The 26,223-nt window shown below is 45.9% G+C and overlaps 1 protein-coding gene across 8 annotated transcripts in view; it reads left to right on the top strand.

Moving 5' to 3' along the window:
* Positions 1 to 26,223, top strand: part of CUX1 (cut like homeobox 1) — a 365,888-nt gene that overhangs the window by 152,959 nt on the left and 186,706 nt on the right. For all 8 annotated transcript variants that reach the window (XM_045819309.1, XM_045819308.1, XM_045819302.1 and 5 more), the window contains exon 3: positions 14,031 to 14,078. In XM_045819309.1, coding sequence (XP_045675265.1) covers positions 14,031 to 14,078 — 48 coding nt within the window. The remainder of the gene's footprint in view (positions 1 to 14,030; positions 14,079 to 26,223) is intronic.

Raw genomic sequence — 26,223 nt, 5'->3', positions numbered from 1 at the left:
GCAGAATCGTCCTCGTTCTGTGACTTGCCTGCTGAGTCCAGCATCTCCTGTGGGATCTGTGTGTGGGCTGTCCCTGCCTCTTCGGTGTTGGTTTGAGATGTTATTTTGAAGTCTCCCCAACATTGTCTAAGATCTGTGATTTTGTCCCCTGGCTGTACAAAGTACAAATGTTTGTTATAGGAATTTGCATAAAGCCTAAAGGAGATCTAAGACACAAATGTTAGCATGTTACCTTAGATCTTTCTAACCGTTTTTTGTTCATAAATTTTAATATATTTTAAAACTGAAGATTATGCTGTACGTATTGTTTGGTAGCATGATTTTTCCCCAACCTTAGTATTTTGCATAAATTTAAAAAATATAATGCTAACGATTGTCCAGTGTGTTTCCTGCCACCACTCATTGTACTTATAAAATAACTCTTCTCTGGAGAAATATGCATGTTTGGCCGTGCATCAGCAGGTGCAGCGCGCATGGCCCCTGGGGGCCCTGCGCAGGCTGGGACGGTGCCGGCTGCGTGCTGGCCGTGTGTGGGGACTCCGGCACTGAGAAGCTACGGTCACTCTGTAACCCTTCAAAGAGTCATCTTACTTTTTAAAACTATCACTTCATCCCTATCCTCTGTTTTCAAAAGAATGTTTTTGGTATCAAAGGATACAACTTAACTTAAAGACAAGAGAAATTAAAAATTTGCCATAATTCCATTCATCTACCACTTAACACTGACACAGTTTTTGCCATTCTCGTCCAAATACATATCTCTGTTCATTCATTTTTTTACCACGTGGGGGTCATACTGTAAACTCATTTTGTAGTTTGTGGCCTCCTTGTCCCTCTTCCTCGAATATAGTCTGTACTCCCACTCCAGATGTGGGGTCATGGGTCTTTCTCAGAGGAGCCCCCCTGCTGTCCTGGACCAGGCCTACCTCATAAATGTTTTCTCTTCACCATGCTGTGGAGTGTTCTTCCGTGGGTGGGGGTTTGACTGATGTCTCGCACCCCACTAAAAGGAGAGCCTGTTACCTGCGGGCCTGTAAGAGGTACCCCACAAATACTTGTTGAGTAATTGGTGTGTGCATTATTCCATGGTATTAGCTACTCTTTGAAGATAATCTTACTACCTAATACACCATTGTATTCCTTTACTAAGTTTATTTAATAATTTAGTAAACAGTTATCCGCTACTGTTGGCATCTATGTCATTTCTTATTTTTCTATTATAAACACATGGTAAGTATTTTATGCATGAATTTCTGCCTACATCTCTGATCATCCTTATAGGTGAATTTCTAGAAGTAGAAGCACTGCCCTGGAGTTGACTCTGCAGTCCAGTTTGAAATAGCCTATTTGTCTGAATGTCAGGAGGACCTAGGATCTGGAGCGTGGTGAAGCAGGAGGCACGTGCCCTGGTTTCTCTCAGAGAGCCCCAGGGCAAAAAGGCACCTCTGGGACACGTGCCTCGTCTAGCACATGAATCCCCTTTGCAGCGGTTCCCATGAAAGGTCAGCTTGCTGATGAGTCTAGAAAGAGCATCTGTTCACTCGTTCAATCCGCAAGTACTCACTGACCGTCTGCTGTGGACCGAGCACCATCAGTCGCCCCAAGAATGGCCCCTCAATAGTCTGTCAGGAGTCCAGCCTTGGTTCGTCATTCACACGAGGCTGTAAGGTCCCCGAGGGCAGGGGACAGAGGCCACCTTATTTACTGCATATAGTAAATACTCCAACGGTTTTGTAATACATTATGTGTATGCCATGTCATTTCTCTCTTTGGACAAACTTAAAACCTATTGATGTGTAGATACAGAAACAAATCACAGCAGTATTTTCAAAGTTCTGAAATAAAACTAAAAGTTTAGACATAAGCATTTATTCAGAAAGTGACCTGGAAGAATGTTTTAAAATCAGACCAAATGGCAAGTCAGATGCATTTAGAAAGTTAGTCACAGGAACCTGGGCTGCCTCCTTCCCTGCCCTACCACTGAACCCTTGGCCACCGAGAGTCCTACGGGAAGCCCTTGTGCCACCAGGCAGGGGTGATGGCAGCCCAAGCTCCAAGAGCCCGTGCTTCCGACCCCTCAGGCCCCCACAGACTCCATGAGACATGGCCGGGTGGGGGCTGCCATGCCCAGAGGCGGCTGCTGGCAGTCCCAGCCACTTCCCGGGGCACTGGCGGTTCGTCAGGGGACCAACCAACAGCCTTGACGTCCTGACAACGGTTGGATGCGGTCTCTGCTCCCAGACCAGAAACCTTTAGAGCGGCCATGTCTCTAACATTCTGGTCTCTGAAAAAGGAGGACTCCAGAGAGCCTTTGTGTCTGTCAGTACTGACAGTTAGAAATTACAGCAGACTTATAAAGCACAAGAATACACAAGCACCTAATGACATCATCACGTGTCACATGGCACCTGGACAATTTCACTGTACATCTGTGAGAAAATGAGAGTAGGAAAGACAAAACCAATTTTGACCTTGGGGACCCCTGGGAGGGGCTGAGGGAGCCAGGAGTCCCAGACAATACACCGAGGACCACTGGCTCAGTGACATTTGGCCTCTCCCGTGCTGCTAAGGTGCTGCCACATGCTGCTGCTAGATCTTCCTTTCCACCAGAGCCCCTGTCCTGGGCACCGTCCTCAGCCTTTATCACCTTAGGTCCAAGTTCCAGCATTACCAATCTGATAATCCTGCCACTTTTCACCATCAAATGAGTGATTCTGAAGAACACTACCATTTGCTTTTGCCCAGAACTCAGGGGTCCTCCCCTCTGCATTCCAGTGCCCCGAGGCTTGGCCCTTGCTGCAAACCACCAGGAGTCCTCTGCTCGAGCCTCGCACTCTACCCCACCCCACCCCCCGCCCCGTGCTCCCGCCTTGCTCCAGCTGCACAGACCCAGGCCTTCCCGGTACGCAGTTTCATTAGACACAGTGCTGGAGGCACATCCATCAGTATTAGAGACTTTCTGCCAAGAAACAGAACATGTTTTAAATGGAGCAAAGAAATTTAAATGGGAAGAAATTATAGCATGAGTGAGTTTATCCCTTTCAAGATAATCTTATTTAATAACCAAAAAACTCACAAAGATATGCATTTTATCCAGCTACAAAGGCAGTGTGGCAGGTTATATATTGTGGTAATTATATGTTTGGGGTTTCATTCCTTCTTTAAACTAGATTTCTATTATTTCAGAAAATCAACCATTGTAGAAAAGGACTATTCATTTATTTCATTGCTGGGTGGCCCGTACACTGTAAAAATAGGTCAAGAACAGTAATGTAAATTGACTGCTGATAAATAATTAAAGCTAATGGAATTTTCTCAAATCTGTGAACTAAAATCTTTTGAGAAATTGCAGGAACATACTGTCTGCTGTTGTATAGAAAGATATTCTTTATTTAACACTTCAGTTGAAAATCTCTCTTTTCTGTCACAAAGGACTGGAAGGAGTCTGTGTTATATAAAAGTAACCAGAACTGCGGTGCCCCACCCGTGGGTGGCTGCATGCCGCATCTCCAGGTGATGAGAGGGATGGGAAGCAAAGGCTTCAGTGCCCCGGAACAAAAAGAAACCTCAGTTTTCACTGAGCTGTATTTTCAAGTTGAGCTCTGGTATCTGTGCATCATATAATATATCTTGTCTTATTTTTAAAAAACTCCACGCCTGGTCTGTGCTCCTTCCTATGTACATGATAAGGGAGAATTCTAGCTCTCTGAAATGATATCCAGGCATATAAGAACCAAGAGCAATCTTTCTCTTATAGATAATTGTGATTATCTTATCGGTGCCCCCAGGACGTTATAAAAATCCACTTGACAAGTAGGCGTAAACTTATTCTCAGAGGAGATGGCTTGTCAATAAGAAAGCAAACTGTTACATTAGATATGGTATACTGTGTAGGTTTTTCTTTATTAATAAGTATAATTCTATCATCAACCAGATACTTTAGAGTTCTAAAGACATTAGAAAAATCAGTAGCTAGTTGCTTTCAAACAATTTGTCTTTGGTATTTTGGCTTTAAGTTGTAGAACAGAGGTAATTTTCTCATTTCAGTTTGTCTTGGTTTAAAAACAAATTACTAATTTGCTATTACTTTTAGAAAAGTTGTAGTTTTTTAACTGCAAACTTGTATCTAATGTTGTATTTATTATGTTTTAATATACTTGTAAATAGTGGACTTCGTTTCTGAAATTAATCTTGTTTGCATTTTTCTTTAAGAAAATTATATAGAAATTTCTTTAAAAGGAAATGACCGTATTTTTGGACTATAAGACGCACCCCCACAATTTGGGAGTAATAATGGTTGTTAGTGCTGCTGTTGAGTTCTGTTTACATTTACATTGGTGAAATATTATGTTATTCATGTTAAATATTTTACCACATCTTTTTGCTTCAAAATTTTTTTCCTATTTCCTCTAAAACCTAGGCGTGTCTTATGGTCCAAAAAATACGGCATTCCATTCAGATTGCCCTAATCTGGCATCTGTACAATCTGGAATCTGAGTATTTGTATTTTTAAAGATCTTTAGAATCCTTTCTTTGGGGCAGCTCAGCTAGCTGAGGAGAGGGAGTGAATATAATTCAGTGGCTCTTATTAGAATCCCCTTTCTTCTCTAGAACTTTGTTCTAACACAACCGAGGGTTTTCTGGTGGCTCCTTACACAATGTGAATCTTGAGAGTGAAATTTGGGCATTAGAGACACTGACGAGGGCTTAGAACAACGAACAGATGCCGTGCGTCTAGAGCGAGAGAGGGACTCGAGGCTGGGCGTGGCCCAAGGAGCAAGGATCCCGGGCAGGAGGACATTGCCTAGGAGGTCACAGGAATGGGTAGAGTGGTGTTGGGTCCAGAGAGAAACACCAGTGGAGAAGAAGGTGCATGGAGAGGTGAGTGGGCTTGTCAGATACTTAGAAGGGCTGAAGGGAGAGCTGAACTCCACTCACCAGACATCATCGGAGGACAAGCGGGGGCCTGGGAGAGAAGGTTCAGCCATTCGAGTTCCCGTGGGCGGACCCAGGTCGCTGCTGCTTTAATCTTGCACTCCACAAAATGCGTTATAAAGCAAGTCAGTGGGAGTGGAACCACTTTGAATCTGCTTTCCTTTTTTTTTTTTTTTTTTAATTATTCACCAATGAACTGTTACTGGTAGTAGACCTAAAAACATTTTCAAGTTAGAATTTTCTTGCTCTGAGGCCTGAGTGATGAGGGGAAAACCGGGGGGTTAGTAGGCTCATTTGGAGATAACTTTTTTAGCCCTGGGTATAACATGTAACCTCCTCATGCACAAACATTTCCTAGGGGTTTCAGTGCAAGCCAGTCATTTGTGTTTTGCCTGGCCCCTCTCAAGGGCTACCACCCTCTACCTCCCAGACACAATGAAGAAAATGTGAACTGGGGCCAGGGGAGAGGGGGAGCTGAGTGTACTGGGGCCCAGGCAGCTCAAAAACAGGAGCCGGAGGGGTGAAGCCTCTGCCGCCAGTGCCTCCAGTGCCTCGGGGCTGGGCTTCTACCAGTTCCTGCAGCCACGCCAGGGGCAGGGGGTGGCAGCCCTGTGCCAGTTGCTGAGTGGAGCCTTTCAGAGGTGGCCTAGTCCAGCCCCCAGTGCTCTTGAGGAGGCCATGTTGTCCCCGAAGAAGACAGGACCCCAGCCTGGGCTGCCCCCACAGAGGGTGAGGCACCGCCAAGAGCTGCAGCTGTGCACTTCACCGTAGGCATCGTTTCACAGGCGTGCGCGTGAACTACCGTGGAACAAAAGTGAAATCGTAAAATTCCGTCAAACATCCCCAGAAATCTGGATTACAAAATACTTCAAAGATAGAGACATTTTATGACTTCAAAAATGCCTTTGTAGTTCCTAGCTCCTTTGGGTTTTGCATAATGCCCGGGCCATTCCCCTGCATCTGCTTGTCCTTCCAAACCTGAACGGCATGTCCTGGGCACCAGTCTTTCCTGGACACTCCCACACCTTGGTGGCCACCAGCTCTGAATCCATGGTACGGGAGAGACATCATAGGGTGTTTTCAGTGCCAGGCCCCAAGGTGGGAACAGAGTCTTCCAGAAACCGCATAAGCGCCCACCCAGAGTGGGCCAAAAGCCAAAGGTTCACACTGTATGAGTCCACAGACTGTTTATTTTGGGACGTCTCCTGCTTGCACCTCACAGGTACACCTGAGTGCTGTGTGGCAATTTTGTGTTTTTGTTTCTCTTTTGCTTTTAAATCAGAGTAGTTTTCTCCCACACCCATCATTACATAGAAAAATTCCTGAATAGCATTCTTCTTTTCAGTGTTTTAATCTAAAAACTGAGCTGTGAATCAGTGGTTTGGAGGATAATGAAAATTCATTTCACACACAACCTTCTCTCTATAAACATTGCTTATTGTTTGCACTGTACTTGAGGGGGAGGAGGTGGAAATGCACTCTTCTGACTTCACCAACAGACCTCCAGTATTAATCATCTCAAAGATACCACTTCTGCATGCCAAGGTATTTGTTGCTTTTTGCTCAATAAATGCAACAGGGGGGAAGCAAATTTAAAATAGTGTTGAAAAACCCATCACTGAATTGTGTGTAACCAAGTTATTAAGTTTTGTAATTGTGTTATATCCCTAATTACAATTCACACCAGTGTGGTTTTGAGTGGCCTGGACCCTACTTTCTTCAGCTTGGGACCGCACACGGCAGCCGGGGTGGCTGCAGCGGCAGCGCTGTCCAGACAGCAAAGGGTGCTCAGTTCTAACGGGGCAGTGAGTTGTGTCTGTCCTCTCTGCTGGGTGATGGAGTGGCCCACGGGTCAGCAGTGAGCGTTCTTGGTTTAGTATCAAACCATGTAATAATCGCAGGTAGAAGAATTAGATGAGGAATTTCTCAAGCTGCCAAAAATAAAATTGGAACAGGTAATTTTTTATCAGTTTGTGTGGGTATGGGTGTGAATATTTAGTGCTTTTTTTCTCTTCAGCTGTCTTCAAATTTGTGTGTGTGTGAGTAGGGACACACACCCAGCTTTAATATCTAAAAGGTTATTTTAGCAGGTCTGTCATGAGGCGTGAAAATGCCCAAAGAAATGACTTGTGAAGTATTAATATATAGTGTGTTGGTTATGGCAGGGACAGCAGAGGTGCGTTTATTTACAATCATTACAAGAGGTGTGGTTCTCCTGCCTTCCGAGGCGCTGTCATCGAAAGTACCTTTGTCACCTTCTACACTTCTCAAAGCTGGTGTTCTCGGGAGACTGGCCCTGTGCCAGTCGGCAGGGATGAGCCTAGTTGGGTAAGAGTCACTGTTTTGTGGGCCGAGCTCCAAGGCACCAGAGACTTGTGCCTGCACCCAGGCACCCCTACTCGTGCTGTCCCTAATCTGCTCCCACGGTAGTCTCAGATGCCTTGGCCCCACCACCTTCACCTCCTGTGACCCCATCCAGCTTTGCCATTTCCCCTCTGAGTTGGGGCCTGTTGTAAGTCTTTTCAGTGATATGCATTCGGGGTCGTCCCCCCCGCCCCCCGCCAAGTTGCTGTCCAGGTGGCCCCTATATGTCATCCCTACACCAAAACCTGGTCAAAGTGACTGATTTCTTTATAGAGTCTTGTGACCTTGGACGAATGTCCTTCCTTTTCTGAGCCTAAAGTGTCCTTATCTAGGAAATATTGGCTGTTGTGAAAAGCAAATGAGACCAGTACCCTGCGGCCGCACTCGGCGCGTGATGGACACTCACCGAGTGATAACTACAGCAGTCCCCCCTCATCCACGGTTTTGTTCACTGAGGTTGCAACTGCAGTCGCCCTGGGTCTGAAAATATTAAATGGAAAGTTCCAGAAATAAACAGTTTATAAATTTTAAATTGCTCACTTTTCTGAGTAGTGTGATGCAATCTCACACCATTCTACTCTGTACTGCCTGAGACACGAATCACCCCTTTGTCCGGCGCTTCCACACTGTATACACCACCCACCCGCCAGTCACTTACTTAGTAGCTGTTTCGGTTACCAGATCAACTGTCTTGGTATCACAGTGCTGATTTTCAAGTAACCCTTATTTTACTTAATAATGGCCCCAAAGCGCAAGAGTAATGATGCTGGCCGTTCAGATATGCCAAACAGAAGCTGCAAGGTGCTTCCTTTTAAGTGAAAAGCTATGTATGTATAAGAAAAAACATAGTATGTATAAGGATTCAGAACAATAACAGTTTCAGGCATCCCCTGGGGGTCTGGAATGTAGCCCCCACGGATAAGGGGAGTTGCTGCATTGTTAACTTCTGCCAGAGACGCTCTGCCACATGGCGCTCCCCAAACCTCTCTACCTTCCCTTTCCTAATGCTTACTACAGCCTCTTCCTCAGAACCCCCTCAGCCCCTCACAGGCTGGTTTCCAGCCCCAGTGCTACTCAAGGTCTTCTCGGTGCCACCAAAACTCCCTGCTACTAAATCCAGTAGTTTTCTCCAGCCTCTGTGGCAGCATTTAATAAAGCACCTCTTCCCTCTTGAGACTGCCTCTTCTTAACCCTCCGTTCTCCCAGCTCTCCTCCTGCTTCTCTTGATCCTGTCCTTTCCCCTCCCCCTCTGACTGTCCAAGAGGGGGCTTCCAGGAGACCCCTGGCTTGAGAAGGCCTCTCTTAGTCCCCAGCTGCAAAGACGGTGACTTTGTGACCAAGCGCACCTGGGTGAGAGGGGACAGGTGACATGTGACATGTGGCCAGTCCAAAGGGAGATGTGCTGAAGTGTAAAATCCACACCAAATTTCAAAGACCTAATAACCAGAAAAAGAATGTAAACTATCTTGTTAATAACTTTTCTCTGAATTACATGGTGAGTGATAGTATCGTAGATATATTGGGTTAAATGAAATTAAAATGAATTTCATCTGTTTCTTTTTGCTTTTTAAATATAGCCATAGAAAACTTTAAGCTTATATAGGTGATTGGCGCTCACGTTTGCTGGGCAGTGCTGCTTTGGAGTAGGAGCCAGCCTTTAGGAGGGCTCACTTGCCCAGTTACTGATACTCTTTGAGAGACTGGTTATTCTTCGTTTATTTACTCATGCACCCATTCTGTGTCTTTTTTTTCTTTTTTATTATATGTTACTGATTGTTATTACAGTTGTCCCAATTTTTCCTCCTTTACCCCCTTCACCCAGCACCCCCCAGTCCCTCAGGCAATCCCCACACCATTGTTCATGTCCGTGGGTCATGTGTATAAGTTCTGTGGCTACTCCATTTCCTACACTGTACTCTACATCCCCATGGCTATTCTGTAACTACCTGTTTATACTTCTTAATCCCCTCACATCTTCACCCATTTACCCACACCCCTCTCCCACTAGGCAACCATGAAAATGCTCTATGTATCCATGATTCTGTCTCTGTTCTTCTCATTTGCTTAGTTTGTTTTTTAGATTCAGTTGTTAACAGTTATGTATTTATGACCATTTTATGGTAGATAACTAACTTCTCTCTTGCCGCTTTTAAGATTCCCTCTTTATCTTTAACCTTTGGCATTTTAATTACTGTGTGTGTTGGAATGTGCATCTTTGCATCCATCTTGTTTGGGCCTCTCTGTGCTTCTTGGACTTGCATGTCTATTTCCTTCACCAAATTAGGAAAGTTTTCTTTCATTATTTTTTCAAATAGATTTCCAATTTACTACTCTTTCCCTTCTCCTTCTGGCACCTCTGTGATGCAAATGTTGGACTTCTTGAAATTGTCCCAGAGGCTGCTTATAGTATCCTTACTTTTTTTTATTTTTTTCTTCTTGTTGTTCTGATTGATTGTTTTTTTTTGGTTCCTTGCATTCCATATCATTGATTTGGTTCTCAGCTTTATACTGTACTATTGTTTCTCTAAATTGGTCTTTATTCCAATTAGTGTATCATTTCTTTGTAACTTAATCTTTTTCATGCTGTTGAGGTCCTCACTAAGTTCCTTGAGCATCCTTGTAACCAGGGTTTTGATCTCTTCATCTGATAGATTGCTTATCTCCATTTTGTTTCATTCTTTTTCTGGAGTTTTGATATGTTCTTTCATTTGGGCCATGTTTCTTTATCTCCTCATTTTGGCAGCTGCCCTCTGTTTGTTTCTATGTGTTAGGTAGAGCTGCTATGATTCCATGACTTGTTAGTGTGGCCTAATGTAGTAGGTATCCTGTAGGGTCCAGTGGCACAGCCTCCCCTATCACCCAAGCTGGGTACTCAAGGTACACCCTTTGGGTGGGCTGAGTACACCTTCCTCTTGTAGTTGAGCCTTGTTTGATTTTGGCAGGTCAATGGGAGGGATGTACCCGGGCCAGTCAGCTGCAAGGGCTATCTGTGACCACTAACCACCAACTTCCTCCCTCCATGGAGAATCAGCTATGCAGGGGCTGGGTGGTGGTGCCCCCAACGTGGCCTATAGTTGTCCACTGGGTGTGAAGGCCCTGGGTTTCCTGGGTGGTACAGGCCAAGGTCAGCCCCCACCTGTGTATTGCCTGGGGCCACCATACCTGAGCTACAGAGCAATCTGAGATGGCTGCTACTTGTTCTGGGCTGGAGATTCTCAGGTGAAGCCAAGCTCTGAGTCTAGGCTGGCTGCTGCTAGTGTCAGGCCTAGGGCCACTTAGCAAGGGGTACAGTTGCTGGGGCCTCACTGAAGCTGGCAGTTGCTTATTTGAGAGGATTTAGGAAGTTATAAAGCCTGAGCCAAGACCAGCAATTCATATGGAAAAGCCACTGTTAACAAATAAATTGGGTAGGTCAGAGACTCAGGGAATCTCCAGAGTAGGGTAAACAGTGTTAGCCAGTTTGATGGAGTCTCAGATATGGCACCTGCCTGCTGGCTCTGTGGCTCTGAGCAGGGAGGGCTCAGCAAAGGGTAATGGCCTCTGCCTACCTCTCTGTCGGGAAGGATGCTGTCCCCCAGCTCTCACCTTGATGCCAGACACTTCACTTCCTCCCCATATTCCACTGGTGCCTTTCAAGCTGCTACCTGGTGCTAGAGCTCAGAGGTAGTGAGTCTGAGTAAGTTAGTTTGTGGGTTCTTTAAGAGGAACTGCTTCAGACTCCAGCAGTTTCTTCCCCCAATTCAATCCTTGCTGGTTTTTGCAGCCAGAAGTTATGGGGACTTATCTTCCTGGCCCTGGCACCCTGGTCTGCGGGCCTGGTGTGGGTCTAGGACTCCTTGCTCCTGAGATAGCCCTCCTAAATTTTTATCTATCACACATCAGTGAGGGACAAGCCTGTTCCGTGTCTCCGCCTCTCCCACCAGTCTAGATGGATGTGGCTTCTTTAATTCCGTAGTTGTCAGACTTCCATTCAACTCAATTTCTGCTGGTTCTGAGTGATGGTTATTCTATCATTTAGTTGTAATTCTGACGTGGTTATGTAAGGAGACAAGCCATGTTTACTTACATCTCCATCTTGATCAGAAGTCGCCATGTCATTTGGTTCTCCCTGTGCATGAGAAGGGGGAGACAGAGGTTAACACGCCCATAAGTGCATCCCAAGGCCATACTCACTCTCTCAACAGCAATTCCCTGTTGATGCTCAAGTCAGTCTTGACCGTCAAGTAAGGACAGTATAAGCAGCCTCTGGGACAACTTCAAGAGGTCCAACATTTGCATCATAGGGCTGCCAGAAGAGCAAGGGAAACAGCATTTCTGCTGACCAGTCAGTCCATGGGCCACAGAGAACACCTTGTGCCCCAAGCCAGTACCCACACCTGCAGCCTCCCTGCTGTACAGTATGGGGACTGGGCCACTGTGCGGTAGGATCAGCCCCTGCAGTAAAAGAGAACATCAGACCTGGCATGAGATGTGACCGGCTTCCATTGCTCACCTTTCTGAAGTTTTAAGGCCTCTTGTGCCTAGGTTTCCTCAGCAAAATATCACCTAGCCCTGCATTGGATGCTAGAAAGGGGGTTGGGGGACTAACACCCATTCCATGCCCTCACGCAGCCCCCAGCCTGGAGGGAAGAGGATGCACGCCTGACTGCGCACAGCCTCCTTTATAGACTCGGGGAGGAACAGGAAGGAGAGCCCGTGACATTGGGCCTGGCTGCGTTCAGTTGTGCAGTATCCCACCCAGACCTGCTGGAAGCCTTAGGGGCCCCTCTCAAGAGCCACCAGGTGCTACAAGCTGTCAGATATAGCGAGGCAGGCCTGCAGCCCACCTGCAGGGCTCCCAGACTCCCTTTGCCTGCTGTGGGGCTCGGCTATAGCTCCCTGAGAAGGGAAGGGCTGTTCCCAAAGCCCAGGCCTGAGAGGGGCTATCATTCTCACCGACAGGTGGAAGGCACATGTCACATTGAGATAATTGTCTTTGAACTGTTCACATCTTATTTTTAAAAATTAGATTAATACAGGGTTGTGGCCTTCTGAGAGGTAGGTTCTCCACTCGCCTGTGCAAGCCAGGCTTCCACCCCACGGACATCCTGTTGGAACCAGCTCCATGGAAGTGTGTTAGCTCTTTACCCACTTGGATCTGCACGTTGGCACCACACTGCTTAGTGAGAACACAGGGGAATACAGCCACACCTCCTTAACGAATTGTCTTCATCAAAGTCAGCAACTTTAGAAAACAACAAATTCCATCTATCATCTTGTGTTTGCAGTGTGACCAACTCAGTGTGACCGTCCTGCCTGTTTGTCCTTCCCCAGGAGAGCGAGCGGGAGGGAAGGGTAGCCAGCCCACCAGCCCAGAGTCCCGAGGGCTCTTTCTGTCCTCACCCTCCCCTCCACAGAGTCCAGGCCATGTCATGCCCTCCACCCCGCTGCACATTGAAATCGAGTGTGTTTAGACTTCCTGCCTCAATACCTGTAGTTGCCAAGTTTCTGACCAAGAAGCGTGGCTTATTCCTTGTGATTAAAGCATAGGCTGTACCGCTGACCCTGCCTGGGATCAAGCTGTGATCTCTCTTCCATGATTCTTCTCCCTTTTTATCCTCTTCTCCCTCACTTCCCCTTCAGGTGTGTATTGTGTCCTCTGTCTCTCTGAAAAGACAGCAGGCTACATCGAATCATGTGTTTCCTGTTGCTGCTATAACAAACTGTCATGGACTTGGTGGCTTAAAACAGCAAATACTTATCATCCGACCATGGTGGAGGTCAGAATCCAGAATGGGTCTTACTGGGCTGAAATGAAGTGTTGGCAGAGTTGTCTTAGAAACTCCAGGGGAGAATGGTTTCTTTGCCTTCTCCAGCTTCCTGGGGTTGCCTGTTTGCCTCGGCCTCAGTCCCGGTCCCTACATCGTTCTCACCCCTGCTTCTGCCTCGTGTCCTCTCCCACCCTCGCACCCCTGCCCGCCTCTCTCATAGAAGGACCTGGATCCGCTTAGATGATCCAGGAGAAGCTTCCCAGCTCGATCCCTGACTTAGTCACATCTGCGACACCCCTTTTACCATGTGATCTACTGCAGTCACGAGTTCCGGGAATCAGGATGTGGGCATCTTTGGGGGTCATTATTGTGCCATATTTGTTTAAGACAAGACTGGTAAAAAGTGGTTTTGTGTTTTTTTTTTGTCATTGAATTTGGTACAAAAATGTGGAAAGTGGTCCAAAGGAGGAACAAAAAGTATTTCCCTCTGACTTCTCCAAGTGGGTGCTGCTGGCTGGGGATAAAATTCTCAGTGACTGCATCAAACGTGGGTCCAAAACGGATGTCTCTCCTGAGACTTGTGCGCTCAGAAGTGACGCTGGGATGCAGGTCCATGCCCCAAATCCGCTTCAGACACAAACAAGTCAAACCTTCATCGTTTTCTATTTTATTGTAGTAAATTATTTCAGACTGACATTAGCAAAAACTTGAGTCCATAGCACATTCCAAATGAGGAACAGTATATATAACCAGAATTTAGTAGAAATAAATCTAGTGGTATCGTCAAATTCACGGAAACTGTGGGGCACCAATTGGCATGGTGTTGTATGAATCAAGGGACAAGGCAGGAGCGGGGCCGAGATTGCTTTCTGTAATGACAGTTATCACTGAGTTCAAAGCTGTTTTTAGGAGGCCTTAACAAATGTTTCCTTCTCTTTCCTTCTCAAATGGCTGTGTCCTGACCCACTCCTCTCGCTCCAGGATTTGCGCAAGCAGGTAGCGCCGCTGCTGAAGAGCTTCCAAGGGGAGGTAAGCGTTTGTATTTATTTGTGTCCCAAGCCACCCTTCTTAGTTTATCGCGCTTTCTTTTATTCTCATTAAGTAAATGCCATTAACAGAAGGTGCTTACCCAGATGGAGCCTCCCCAGCTGCACCCACCCAATGCCGTGCTGATTTTGCACTTCCCAGTGTGTCGTGGCCACTGGGTGGGCAGAGCTTGTTTAGACTGCGGCCCCCAAGAGCCCCTGGGCCCCCTCAGGCTCTCTGGCCCCCTGCTCGCCTGGGGCCACTGCTGCCAGGGGACCTCCTGTGCTGTGCTTTCAGGGGCAGCTGTTGGGGGGAAGAGGAATTTCATTTGATTGAGGTTTGAACAAAGAACAACAGGCAGAAGTCTCAAGGGGTAAGTTTGGACTCAGTGTAGGGAAAAGTTTTCTAACACACCCTTCCAGGGAAGGACAGGGCGGGCTGGTGGGCCGGCTGCCCCTCACCTGGGATGTGTGCCCTGGCCACCGTAGAGTTACATCCGTGAGAAGGACGGGCAGTGGAGGTGGGTGACACCCCAGCTCCTTCTCAGCCCTTTGTGCAGAGACTTGGTGGGCCTTGGAAAGCCAGAAATTTTGTTACTGTTTGGTGTGGAGTTACTCACTTGGCCCTCAGCTTCTCCTGTTGCAATGATGAAAATAGTAACAATGCTGAAGAAAGGAAGCGAGACTTTAAAAGTCCTCTAGAGACCTGGGTCGGTAGAACCGTAGAGATTCATGGAGAACAGGGGCAAGGACAGGAGTCAGAGAGGTGAGATGGCCCGTTCGGGAGTGACGTGGGCTACAAAGTGCCTCCTGGAACACACACATTGCTAAGGGGGCAGGAATCCTGGGCCCAGAGCGCCACAGTATGAGGTGAGGGCCACTGTTTGGCAAATCCTTTAGCATGTGGGCCACAGCAGAGGGTGAGGGGAGGGATGAGGTTAGTCAGGAGGACGGTGAGAGAGGAGATTCCAGGGCAGTGAGGGGCTCTCGTAGGAAGCTGAAGCTGCAGGGGCTGCTGGTGATGGTGAAGGTTTTAGAATAGCACAGTGGCGCTATCCTCCCTGTGCATGACGCCCTGCGTAGGGAGCCCCCTGGACTTAGCTCCCTGAGGCACAGAGGACATGGATATCCCAGGCCTGGGAAGGACATTAGTTGCCTCTTCCTCAGAAGTCCATCTCCCAACCCTCATTCTGTGGAGTGAAACTGTCACCTTACACCTGCCCACATTTGATTTGATCTCTTTCTTTTGCCTGTTCAGCAGCTTTCGTGAGGCCTGCTGGCTTAGTGTTTCTCTAGCTGAAATAGCTCAGTGTGCTGTTTCTGTTGTTTGCTTGTTTTTCTTTCTGTTCGGAAAGTTTCAAATCTATATAAAAATAGAAAGATTACTATGATGAACCACCTGTACACCCTGTGACCAGACTCACCACTTGCTAACGTTTTGCCACATCGGCTCCCACCCTGGTGTTAGACACCAGAGAGAGAGTAGCAGGCAGCTCGGCACTGTGCCCTTAAACATGCATGTGCATCTCCTAAAATTGAGGACGCTCCCCAACATTTTCACAGCAACTCCGAGTATCACACCTGGGAAAATGAACATTAATTCCATGATATATAATATTCAGCCCAAAAATCAAATTTCCCCAGTTATCCCCAAATTGCATCTTATAACTGCCTTGCCCCCACCCAGGTTCAGTCAGGTGCATGCATTGCATTTGGGGGGTGTGTGTGTGTGTGTGTGTGTGTATCTCCATTCCCTCTCACCTTTGTTATTGTTTTCATTACATTGAGTTTTATGTTGTTTTTTTTTTTGAAGACTTTATTTAGTTTTAGAGAGGGAAAAGGAGGGAGAAAGAGAGGGAGAAAAACATCAGTGTGTGGTTGCCTCTCACAAGCCCCCACTGGGGACCTGGCCCACAACCCAGGCATGTGCTCTGACTAGGAATCGAACCTGTGACCCTTTGGTTCATGGGCCAGTACTCAATCCACTGAGTTACACCAGCCAGGGCTGTGTAGGGGTGGGGTTTTTTTATTTGTTTGTTTGTTTTGGGTTTTTTTGAGAATCTAAGTTATCTTAGACATTATCTCACACTCTGGATAGGGTGATAGGTTTGGTTCTGGATATATGAAATTTGAAATGCCTGAGAAGCAGCTAGGCTTCCTATTTTGCCCGTTTTTTAAAAGGCTATTCATGAAGTAAATATTTTTATATACCATTAATTAATATTTACCAAGTCTTTGCTAATTCCCATATTTAGTAAGTAATTTCTGCTTACTAGTAAGCTGATTTCAGTAGAAGGGACTAAGTCCTCCTTGTTTCTGAAGAACGCGCTTCATAGCAGAGGGCAGCCGCAGACGGACCGCCCACGTGCGGGCGGTGTTCTGCTGAGGGGGGCCGGGAGGCGGCACATTCTCTGTGCTCCGATGGGCAAGATCCACTCAACTTGTTTTCCTATAACACACCTTCTCTAATCAGACGTGTGTTCTCGTACCCTTCCCTAGTGTTTACTGAACACAATTTTATTTATCAGATACGTATTTTTAAGTTCATCCCAAGGTGCTTGAGTTCCCCTTGGAAAAATGTATGGTATTAGTGAACATGTGTTCTTTGCCTCAGAATTCGTATAGATTACTTGTCTATTTGAGATCCCCAAAAAGGAATAAACAAACAAACAAACAAACAGTTTTCAGGCAGATAGATATTTCCATAGGTCTTTAACATCCCTGCAGTGACATGCCTTTTTAGTATGTTTTAATGTCGTGGGAAACATTGACATCGCCGGGTGCCACTTACGCCCCTCAGTGTTTTCTTGCGGTTCTCAGGGTAGATCCAGACGCCTTCCTTCCTGTGGTTTAGGAGACCCGGTGATCTAGCTGCTTACCTTTGTCAACTGGTCTCACTGCTCACCGCCCAACACTGGACGCACAGCCAGTCTGCATTTCTTCCAGGCCCTTATGCCTTGGGTGTGCTCGCCGGCCTCCCAGCCTTTGCACGGGCCAGCCTCTTCCTCAGACACTCCTTCCTCCTCTCACTTCACCTGGCTCACTTCTGCTTGGTGTCACTTCCCCAGGAAGGGTCTCCGCTGAGCCCCAGTGATAGGCCAGGTCCCTGTACCGTGTGATCCCACTGCACCCCCCATTGTTTGCAACGTATTTGTCACCGTGCCTGAGAGCTGCCTGTGACTTTGTTTCTGTTCCCCATGAGTCTGTACGTGTGTGAAGGCAACCTCTGTGCCCTGCCTTGTGGGCCCTGTGCATTCCTGGCGCCTGGCATGTCCACTGGAACTAAAGTGTTTGGGCTCTTAAAAATAGTTATTGAGTAAATGCTTGAGCAGTGAGGTTCCTCTGGAGGCAGTTTTTAAAACATTTGCCTCTGTCCTTTCTCCAGCATATGTTGCTATTAATAAGGTGACAAGGACCCCAGAATATATGCTTGGGAAATACCTTAGAAAAAATAGTAGATGACTATATTTGTTGTCCTTGATTGAAAAGTTTGGAATACTATAATTGTAACAGTTACTCATAATTGTAATAGCAAAGTCCTCAAATTTAACTCCCACTGAAATTAGATTTGCGGCGTATTTATTTCTCTATCTAAGCTAATGTGCTGCACAAGCCCAGCCGACTGATTAGTGGGAGCAGGGGAAGTAACCTAAATGACCAATCCAATTTGAGGCATATTTTAGTTTAGTGAAATGACACTCCCACTCCCTAGAAAAATGTTAAATCTTTCAAATTATTTCACTGTCTCCTGGCTTCTCTCCCCTAGGAGGATCATACTATATCAGGTTGAGGGGTAAGGAGTTGGCGTAGGCCCCACTCCTCTTGGTAGGGGTGCTGGCAGCCTAAACCAGGTATCCTCCGGGAGGAAAATCCTCTTAAATAGCTTAGGCGCTTATATCAGAGGGGAAATAAAGGCTGAAAATTCATGAGCTTAGCATCCAGTTTAAATAGTTGTAAAAGTACAACAAAATAACCTCAACGAAAATAGGAAGATGGAACCAATCAAAATAATTAATAACAAAAATGTATGAGAATAAAAATGAATGAGAAAGAAAACAAAGACCTGAGAAACAACCCAAAAGCTAATTCATTGCAAAGATTACTACAATACACAAACTGCCTCCCTAATAAAGAAAAAAATGATTAGGAATGATAATAGTGATAACTTTGCAGCTATAGCAAATAAAAAGATAGGGGAATATTATAATCAATTTTATGCCAATTTAATTAAAAACCTAGACAAAATGGACAGATTTCTAGAATACTGTATCCTATCAAAGCTGATTAAAGAAGAGGTAGAAAACCTGAATGGCCTTACACCTGTTACAGAAATATTTCTACAAGGTCTAGATATTTTTATGGGGAGTTCTGTCAGTCATTCATGAAATAGTTCTAATCTTTTGCAAGCTCCTTCAGAAAATAGAAAAAGAGAACAATTTCTAACTCATTTTATGGAGCTAGTTTAACCTTGATGTCAAAATCATATAAGAACAGTAAAAGAAAGGAATATTAAAGATTTTATTTATTTATTTTTAGAGAGAGGGGAAGGGAGGGAGAAAGAGAGGTAGAGAAACATCAGTATGTGGTTGCCTCTTGCGTACCCCCTATTGGGGACCTGGCCCATAACCCAGGTATGTGCCCTGACTGGGATTGAACCGGCCACCCTTTGGTTCATAGGCCGGCACTCAATCCACTGAGCCACATCAGCCAGGGCAAAGGAAGGAATATTGAAGTAGTCTAATTTATGAATAGATATACGGAAGTCCTTTAAAAGGTATTAGTAAATTGAATCTATCAAGCTCTGTGTATCCCAAGGATGTTTTTTGTTTTAATATTAGAAAAGTGTATTAATGCAAATTAACCTCATTAACAGATTAAAGAAGAAAATACTATCTCAATAGTTATAGGAAAAGAATTTTATAAAACTCAATATTCATTCATGATTAAAAAATTATCAGCAAATTAGGAATAGAAGAGAACTTCTTTAAGCTGGGTAAAGGTATTTATCAAAAACTTACATCAATCATCATACTCAGTGATGCTGAAAACATGCCCTTTAAAATCAGAAACAAGACAAGAATGCCTGCTAATGCTGCTTTTTATTTAACATTGTAGTTAGTATGAAGACAAAAAAGGAAATAGAATATAAATATTATAACAGAAGCAATACAGTTCATTTTTCAAGTGAGCCTCTGTTATTTAACAAGGTTGCTAGATACAAAATCAATATACAAAAGTAAATACATACTTCTACATCAATAGCAAACTGAGGAAGGGCAAACTGGAAACAGCAACAAAAATATAAAGGATACCTAGATATAATGATAGCAATGCATAGAAATTCTTTTGGAAAAAAGAATAACATTTATATTAAAGGATATTAAAGAATTACATAGAGAGAGGTAAGGCAGTCAATGATAGAAATTCCCACTACTATCAAAGATATCAGTTTCCCCCAAATTGATTACGTAGTGAGTCATTGTAGGTCCAGTCAAAATTCCAACAGGATCTTTCACAAAACTTGAAAAACTGATTCCAGAATTTATATGAGGCTGACAATGGAGGGTTGGACCTACCAGATTATCAGAGCTACAGTAATTGGCACAAGGATAGATAAATATACCCATGGAACATAATAAAAAATCAGAACTGATTTGTGCATACATAAAAGCTAAATACATTGCAAAGAGAGCATTACAGATCGGTGAGCAAAGGGTGGGCTTTTCAATAAATGGTCCTCTGACAATTGGTTATCCTTATGGAATTACATGAAACTAGTTCCCTACCTCAAACCATATGCAAACATAGATTACAGGTAAAGATGTAAGGTAAAACTTTGAACCCTTTAGAAGAAAATACACAATATGATAACTTTGGGTAAAATAGGATTTCTTAAACAGGAAACCATAAAGGAAGAAATTGTTACATTCAAGTACATTAAAATTTAAAAGTAAAAGCTTATTTTTTTTTAATTTTCCCATGGAAAGGCATCCTAGAGAAAATGAAAAGATAATCCCACTGCTGGATCCGTTTTACCTTTTCATGAACTAGTAGAAGGATCTACTTTCTCAAGACATTTTATATTATGTGTTGGAGACCTGTCATAATAAAGATTCTGACCTATCTGAACCTTTTTCATAATAAAGATTCAAATCCCTCTCATGTGCATCGTGCCCCCTAGGGCCGTACTGGAAACAGATCATATTTTGGGTGACCTTGGCTGCAAGCCACAAACAAGGAGGAAACAGTTGCCACATACAGAGCTGACAAAGGGTTAGTATTTTTAAAACATTTTAAAAAATTACCTATTAATAAGAAAAAGACAAACGTCTCAACAGGAAAATGGGCAAAACCCATGAATGGCATTCTCACGAGAGATAGTCAGAATGGTCAGTATATATGTAAAATATGCTCAACCCTCACAGTCAGAGAAATGCAAATTAAAGTGACCTCAGTGCAGCCTCCTTGTGCCTACCAGGTTGGCCAAAATTCAAGGGTTAATGTAGGAGTGTAAATTTGTGTAACCTTTTGAAATCCAATCTGGCATTAGGTACTAAAGCTAAAGAAGAAGGTATACCTTGACAGAGCGGTTTTGCTCCAAGTATATACCCTAAATAAACGGAAACATGGGCCCCCGGAAGCAAGTGCAGGAATGTTTGAGAGAAGTAAACAAGTAGGAACAGCCCGTTTCCATCTGCACTAGACAGAGCAAGCAAAGGGTGGTGTAGTCATGCAGTGGGACACAGCATACCAGGGGAACATGAATGAAGTCCCAAACTGCAATGCTGAGCTACTTTTGTTTGGGGATGCAGATATTTATTATAAAATAGAACCATGAGGAAAAGATTTAACAGAAAGTTCAGAATAGCAGGTATCACAGGCACAAAGGAGATTTCTAATGTCATGGGAATGTCCCTACTCACAGGTGTTTCTTTTGTTATTTTTATAAGTATGAATTATTTTCAAAAATAATTCAGAAATATGAATGCTCACAAGGCAGTAGCTACATAATTCTATTTTTGCATGTCAGAAACTAAATATTATCTTCTCCCTTCTCTTTGCATTTCATCTGTGACAAATTTTACTCTCCAGGCAAATGGATGCTTCCAGTGAGGCCGAGCACTTGGGCAGGCTGAGGGGAGCAGCACATCTGTAACAATGTTCAAAATGGCATTTGTGGGACACTTAGCAAGTTCAAGCGCTGTGCCAGATGCTTTTCAAGCTTATGCTGGCCCAGTCCTCACAATACTGGAAAGTAGTGCTGCTTCGACCTCCCTTCCACCGGGTCTCCAAAACTGCATCCATCTTCTCCGTTGGCTTTTACTGTGAGAGGAAGCGCCCCTTCCTCAAGCACCTGGCTCTTCCTTATGGATGCCGGAGCCCACCTTCTGCTTTCTCCAGTAGCTTCATCTCCACTGGTTACTGGATTCTTGTCTGCAACATTTCTACAAGTGCTAATATGTTCCATCTTGAGAGAGAGAGAGACAGAGAAAGACACCAGTCCTTCTCTGTTACCCAGCCCGCTTAGGCAGGCTTCTCCAAAGAGCTCTCTCCATCCCGTGTGTGTTCTTCAACCCACCCCAGCCTGATGTCCGCCCCAGTCTCCCTTGACCCTTTTAGCACCACCACCACCCGCCCCCACCCCTCAGCGACATGCGGCACACCTGTCCATCCTTCTCATTGTAGGTTCTCTTCTCTTGACAGCCTGTGACATTTTGCCTTATGGGTTCTCTCCGGCTATTGATTTTTAGTTTCCTTGGGCAGTTCCTTCTTTACCTCCTGACCTCTGAATCACTGCATTCTTTGCTCTATAACCTCTTGGTACCTCTGTGCTACAAACTCAAATTTCTCCTAATCTTCCCTGTTGTATTCCAGGGTCATCTAAGACTGCCTATTTATCGCCTTTTAGGTATTCCACAGGAAACAACTCATAATCCATAATCCCCCCCACAACCTCCACATTGCTGAAGTATCCTTCTCCATCATTTCCCTTCTTAGGAATAAGTCCCCAGTCCACCCAGTCACCTCAACTAGAAATCTAGCTCTCTGTGCACCCACATCTTCTCCATCCTTCCTCTGAAGGGTACTCAGATCCTTTCGATTCTTTCCATCCCTACCACCCACACTTGTCCAAAGCCACTGTGTGTCACTGAGGCCGCTGCAGTGGTTCCCTAACAGAACTCTGGTGCAGCTCTTACCCACTCACCCCTACCTTTCCTGCATGCATCAGCCGGGACCGGGTCACTTCCTTGCTCACAGCCTTTCAGTGGCTCCCCAGGGCCCTTGAGGTGGGCACAGAACCCTGACCTCAGCCTTCAGGGTGCACGGACGGGCCGCAGCTCGCCTCCCTCTGCCCCACCTCGTTCCCCAAGCCCCCTGCCCGGCTCTCCTACTCATCCTTTAGGACTCACCTCAGATGTCACACCCTCAAAGAGGTCTCTGACCCTCAGGCCAAACCACCACCCGTTTACTACTTCTCCTGTAGCACCGTGTGCTGTTGTTCCGAGTCAGTGTTGTTCATTGTGGTTGTGAGCTGTTACTCTCTCTAGATTTTCTGTGTCTGCATACTCAGGGCCTCCATTGTGTGCATACCCAGTACTTGGCCCCCATGAACATGCAGTAGGTGTCCATTGGGTGGGGGGAAAAGCAGCAGCCCATTTTATAGGTGAAGAAACTAAGCCCAGAGAGGGCAAGTAAATTACCCAAAGTCACACAGATGACAGTAGCAGGCCTGGGCTGTCTGCACCGAAGACATGTCCTTTAATGTTGGTGCAGTGTGCTCTGATGAGCTTGGGGTGTGGGAGGACCCCTTCCATCCCTCCATCATCTTAGTCAGCCTCCCTAAGTCTTGGATAAGGGCCACTGGTGTTCATTTTTGTGTAAAGTGCTTGGCAAACTCAGTTTCAGGCTCCTCCCCTTCTCACCAGCCCTCCCATATCAGACCTTGTCCTGCATAAATATTCACACCTTGTCCTGCATAAATATTCATGACTGTGGACACACCTTCTGCTGTGACCCGGTCTGTGCCCCTTAGGAGAGTGGGAAGCAGGTTTACTGCAGGCTGTGACTTCATCCTGGTATCACCTGCCGACATGGCCCACACGAGGGGCCAAGGAATCGTTTGCAGCTTCCCTGCGAACTGAAGGCCCACGGCAGATGTAGCAGACCGACAGCGTTCAGAGCTGCAGTCAGGCCGTGTGAAGCCCCACATTGCCTCTGATGCTGGGTTTTTCTCTCTGATGTTTGTTCATTTTTTCCATCAGTAAAACCTTGAGAGCCAACTAAGTGTAGCTCTGGGCCAAGTAGGAGCTAAGGATGTAGTCACGGATACAGCCAATAAGGCCTCTGCTGTCTTAAAGCCTGTGTCCCGGTGAAGAGAAAGAGATAATAAACACGAGGAGTAATGTCAGATGGTGACAGGTGCTGTGAGGGAAACATGGGAAAGTGGAGTAGAGTGGGGAGAGTAGGGCAGCTTCTGCAGAGATCGTTGTCCTGGGAGGCCTCCCCCAGCCGGCGGTCGAGGTAAGACCTGAGCGATGAGAACCAGCCAAGCAGAGCCCAGGCCAGTGTCAGGCTGAGCAGGGCAATGCCAAGGCTCTGAAGAGGGACAGTGCGCGGGATGACTAGGAGCCCAAAAGAAGGCCAAGGGGCTGGGGCTGAAGGAGGGAGGGAGGAGGGCAGGCCAGTGTGGCCAGGGAGGGCTGGGCAGGCGGCGGTCTGGTGGGCCCCAGTGTTAAGTTTCTGTGAAAGGCCCTAGTCCAGAGGAGAGGTCTGAGTGCAGTGGAAAGCAAAGGCCCCGTGCACACTTGACGGATTTTAATCAAATAATAGTTGAATGGATTAAGCTGGGTAAATATTCCATGAATTAGTTGAAAGTGACTGAGAGTTTCAAGGATGTCCTGTGGCCCATATCTGTTGTGCTATAACGTATTTAAGTGTTCAGATCTAAAGGCCATGTCTAAATAAAGCCAGGGTGTCCAAGTGCTTTACTTCAAAGAACATTTCACAGGGAGTTAGAGGACCTGGGAGCCTGCCCAGGCGCTGCCACTCACTCTCCTGTGACCTCGGGCAGCTCCTGGGCCTCTATCTGCCTGACTTTGCTCATCTGTACAATGAGTGGGTGAGCGAGGTAGTCAGCAGGGAGCCCCATAGCTCTGGAGTCCAGTGTGGGCCAGTGGGCTGTCATCAGCAGATAGAAGAGGACTTTTCTAGCAATTAGAGCTGTTCAAAAATGGCATGAGCTGCCATCTAAGGTAGTGACTTTCCCATCACTGAGGGTGTTCAGACAAGGGCCAGAGGACCACCTGTCAGGGATGCGGTCAGCTCTTACCCATTTTTCAAGGCCCAACCTAAATGCTGTACCCTCCAGGTCATCCCCAAGTACCTACCAGAAACAAACTTCCCCTTCTGATCTCTGGGAGGGCTTCCTTTATGTTTCTCTTTTGATTTTGAGCCTGAGGACATTTCTGCCTTATATTTCAGATATTGGAACATAGTTTAACTTGTCCTATACTAAGCCTTACGCTTCTGAAACCTAGAGAGTAGGGACTGTGTGTGTGCATGCGCACATGCATGTACACATATATTCATGTCTCCAGCATGCCTGTACTTAGCAAGTCCTGCATTAAGTGTCATGGGCAGGATGGTATTGGAGAAGATTGGGCCATATCAGTGGTTTCTAAAGCTGACACTCAGATGGAGCAACTGGCTGCATGAGAATTGACCATGTTTCCAAAAATTTAGCTCCCTGCACTCACCCCCTACCCCCACAGGGTTCTGATTCATCAAGTCTAGGGTGGGACCTAAGAGTCTAATTTTACGAAGTCCACCCTGAATCTCGTTTGTAGGTGATTGTAGGAACCACTAGTCTAGGTTCCCTCCAAGGGCAATTGCTCTCAGTTAAATTCTGTGACTCAGCACCCACTCTAGTACCTTAGATGGTATGTTAGGAGCTCTGTGATTTAGTTTAAAATGTATTTTCAGGTGTCACATTTTTGGCTTTTGTTCCCTCCAGGCTGGTCTGTTTACTGTACCCTGAACATTCGTGTGGTTTCTTGCTTCTAACCTTTTTCTGAAGTCATGGCCTTCGTTATTATAACCTTTTGCCCTTCCTCGCCTGTAAAAATCATTTCCATACTTTCCTGGTCGAGTATCTCAGTTGGTTAGAGCATCTTCCCGACACACCAAGGTTGTGGGTTCTGTCCCGTCAGGGCACATACACAAATCAACCAATGAGTGCATAAATAAGTGGAACAACAGATCTCTCTCTCTCTTTCTCGTCAATAAATTTTAAAAAATCATTTTCATCCTTTAGGACCTAGTGAAAGTTTGCCTCCCTCATTCCTTTTCCTTACCATCTCAGCCCATTTTAATTTTCTCTCAGGGGTCCACATTATCTTGTAGGTCTGCATTATTTCCCTTCCAAGCTGTTTAGTAAGGCGTTCTCAGCTGAATCTCTCTCCCCCTTGCCTTCTCCTTCATTGACAAGTACTCACTGAGCACTGAGTGGAAGGCTCTGCCCTAGGTTCCTAGTGACCCACAACAAAGCATAAGGCTGATTTCCCTCCTCGGGGGCCTCAAAGGTATCTGGCGAGTTTGGGACCCAGAGTCCCTCACAGGCACATACGGAGCAGACCAGGCCCTGAGGACACGAGTGGCACTGGCTGGAAGGTGGACCCCACAAGGACCGCAACACAGCCTGTTGTCCTGACTGACCCCTTTCCTGGTCAGGACTGACTTCCCTCTCATGCAGCACACCATCTTCGGACTCTCAGGCCTTTTCACACATGACAGTTGGGGGGGTGGTGGTGGTGGTGGTGATGGTGCGTTCTAATTATCTCACAGTAAAGCCCAAAGGCCTGGTGATACAGCATCTATCCATGCGCCTGCTCCATGATGGCTCAATTAGGGGAGCAGTAGGACTGTGGTTCAATATCCAGGCCAGTTTCCTAATTGAAAACACATTTTCCTCTCCAAAGCTGCAGCTGGTTTGGTTCTGCTCATGCAGAAAAGGGTATAACCTTGCATAACATAGGAAATGAACGGTTGAGAGAGAAGCCAAATTCAATTTCAGTCAGATATGTTGAGGCTAAGCCCATGATCTATGGAAGCAGGGGAGCGAGCCGCGTGCATGTGGAAAGGGGCGCACT

This window comes from Phyllostomus hastatus, unplaced genomic scaffold (genome assembly GCF_019186645.2).
Source record: "Phyllostomus hastatus isolate PE091 unplaced genomic scaffold, TTU_PhHast_1.1 phas_scaffold_385, whole genome shotgun sequence".
In the NCBI taxonomy this organism is placed as follows: domain Eukaryota; kingdom Metazoa; phylum Chordata; class Mammalia; order Chiroptera; family Phyllostomidae; genus Phyllostomus; species Phyllostomus hastatus.
This window is presented reverse-complemented; position numbering and strand designations above follow the sequence as displayed.